Below are 1,369 nucleotides of genomic sequence, written 5' to 3' on the forward strand. Positions count from 1 at the left end.
TGAGCTTAGTGGCGATGGTTGGTATACACTTTTATGATAAAAACCAGACATATGCCTGGAGGGCAATGTGTATAATGCCTAGAGGTTCAATGAGATCGCATATCTCATTTTTCTAGGATATTTCATTGCGATTTTCATATGGATACCTGGTGCTTTCAATATATATTTCATTCTCAACCCCAGGATATTTCATTGTGATTTTCATATGGACACCTGGCGCTTTCAATATATTTCATTCTCAACCCCAGGATATTTCATTGCAATTTTCATATGGATACCTGGCGCTTTCATTGGATATTTCATTGTTAGCCCCAGGATATTTCATTGTGCTTTTCATCTGAATGCCTGGCGCTTTCAATGGATATTTCATTCTTGTTCCTAGGATATTTCATTGCACTTCTCATAGATATACCTGGTGCTTTCATTGGATATTTCATTGCTAAACCCAGGATATCTCATTGTGCTTCTCATTTGGATGCCTGGCGCTTTCAATGGATATTTCATTCTTATTCCTAGGAGATTTCATTGCACTTTTCATATGTGTACCTGGCGCTTTCTATGAATATTTCATTTTTAGCGGCAGCTGACCTTTCAGGGTCCAGGGTGCATTTCCAAATGTAAAATAGCAATAAAATCAGGAAAAATTAGGGCTCATTGCTGATCATCATGTTGGGTAACATTGTCAGGGTCCAGGATCCAGTTCCAAATATGGTAATATATCCAAAAATAGCCAGAAAAATAGCAGAAAAATTGAATATATATAAAAATGGTGTACAGAACATCAGGCACTGCCTTCAGGGTCCACTTCAGGTTCCATCCCAAAAGGGAAATATCACCTGGTTTGACCAAAAAGTGAAGAAAACCAAGCGGAGAATGATTTTACCTATCAGGGTCCATGTAATGGGATGTTGGGATGATGGTCACATGACCAATTACCAAAAATGGTCAAAAACAAAAGTTGTAGCCCTACACTGTAGCTTCCTGAATCTGTTTGAATTATGTTCTGAAGTGCTCCCATTGTGGAGATATGAGGTAAAGGAATCCCAAAAGTGTCGTGTTTTTTTTTGTTTTTTGCATTTTTCTCCATGAAAACAAAACCAAACAATATGATTTCAGTATATTTAGAAAGCTAAAAGAAAGGGCTACAACTATTGTATTGTGGGAAAAATGACCAAAAAAGGAAGGTGCATGCCCTAGAAAAGGAATGGTCAGATATAGACTACCAAGTTTACTGATAGACTACAAAAAAGTCGGACTCAACTACAAAGTTTACTGATAGACTACATAAGACTACAAAAGTCGGACATAGACTACAAATTTTACTGATACACTACAAAAGACTACAAAAGTGGACTAGACTACAAAGTAG

General features: G+C 37.0%; 1 protein-coding gene across 1 annotated transcript in view; it reads right to left on the bottom strand.

The window, feature by feature from the left end:
- Window positions 1-1,290: 1,290 nt before the first annotated feature.
- Window positions 1,291-1,369, bottom strand: part of LACBIDRAFT_327607 (uncharacterized protein) — a gene marked incomplete at both ends in the record, with an annotated part of 771 nt that continues 692 nt past the window's right edge. Inside the window, one exon of the mRNA XM_001881609.1 lies at window positions 1,291-1,330. Within this exon, the coding sequence (XP_001881644.1) occupies window positions 1,291-1,330 (40 nt within the window). The remainder of the gene's footprint in view (window positions 1,331-1,369) is intronic.

The sequence above is a fragment of the Laccaria bicolor genome, genomic scaffold, assembly GCF_000143565.1.
Source record: "Laccaria bicolor S238N-H82 LACBIscaffold_13 genomic scaffold, whole genome shotgun sequence".
Classification (NCBI taxonomy): domain Eukaryota; kingdom Fungi; phylum Basidiomycota; class Agaricomycetes; order Agaricales; family Hydnangiaceae; genus Laccaria; species Laccaria bicolor.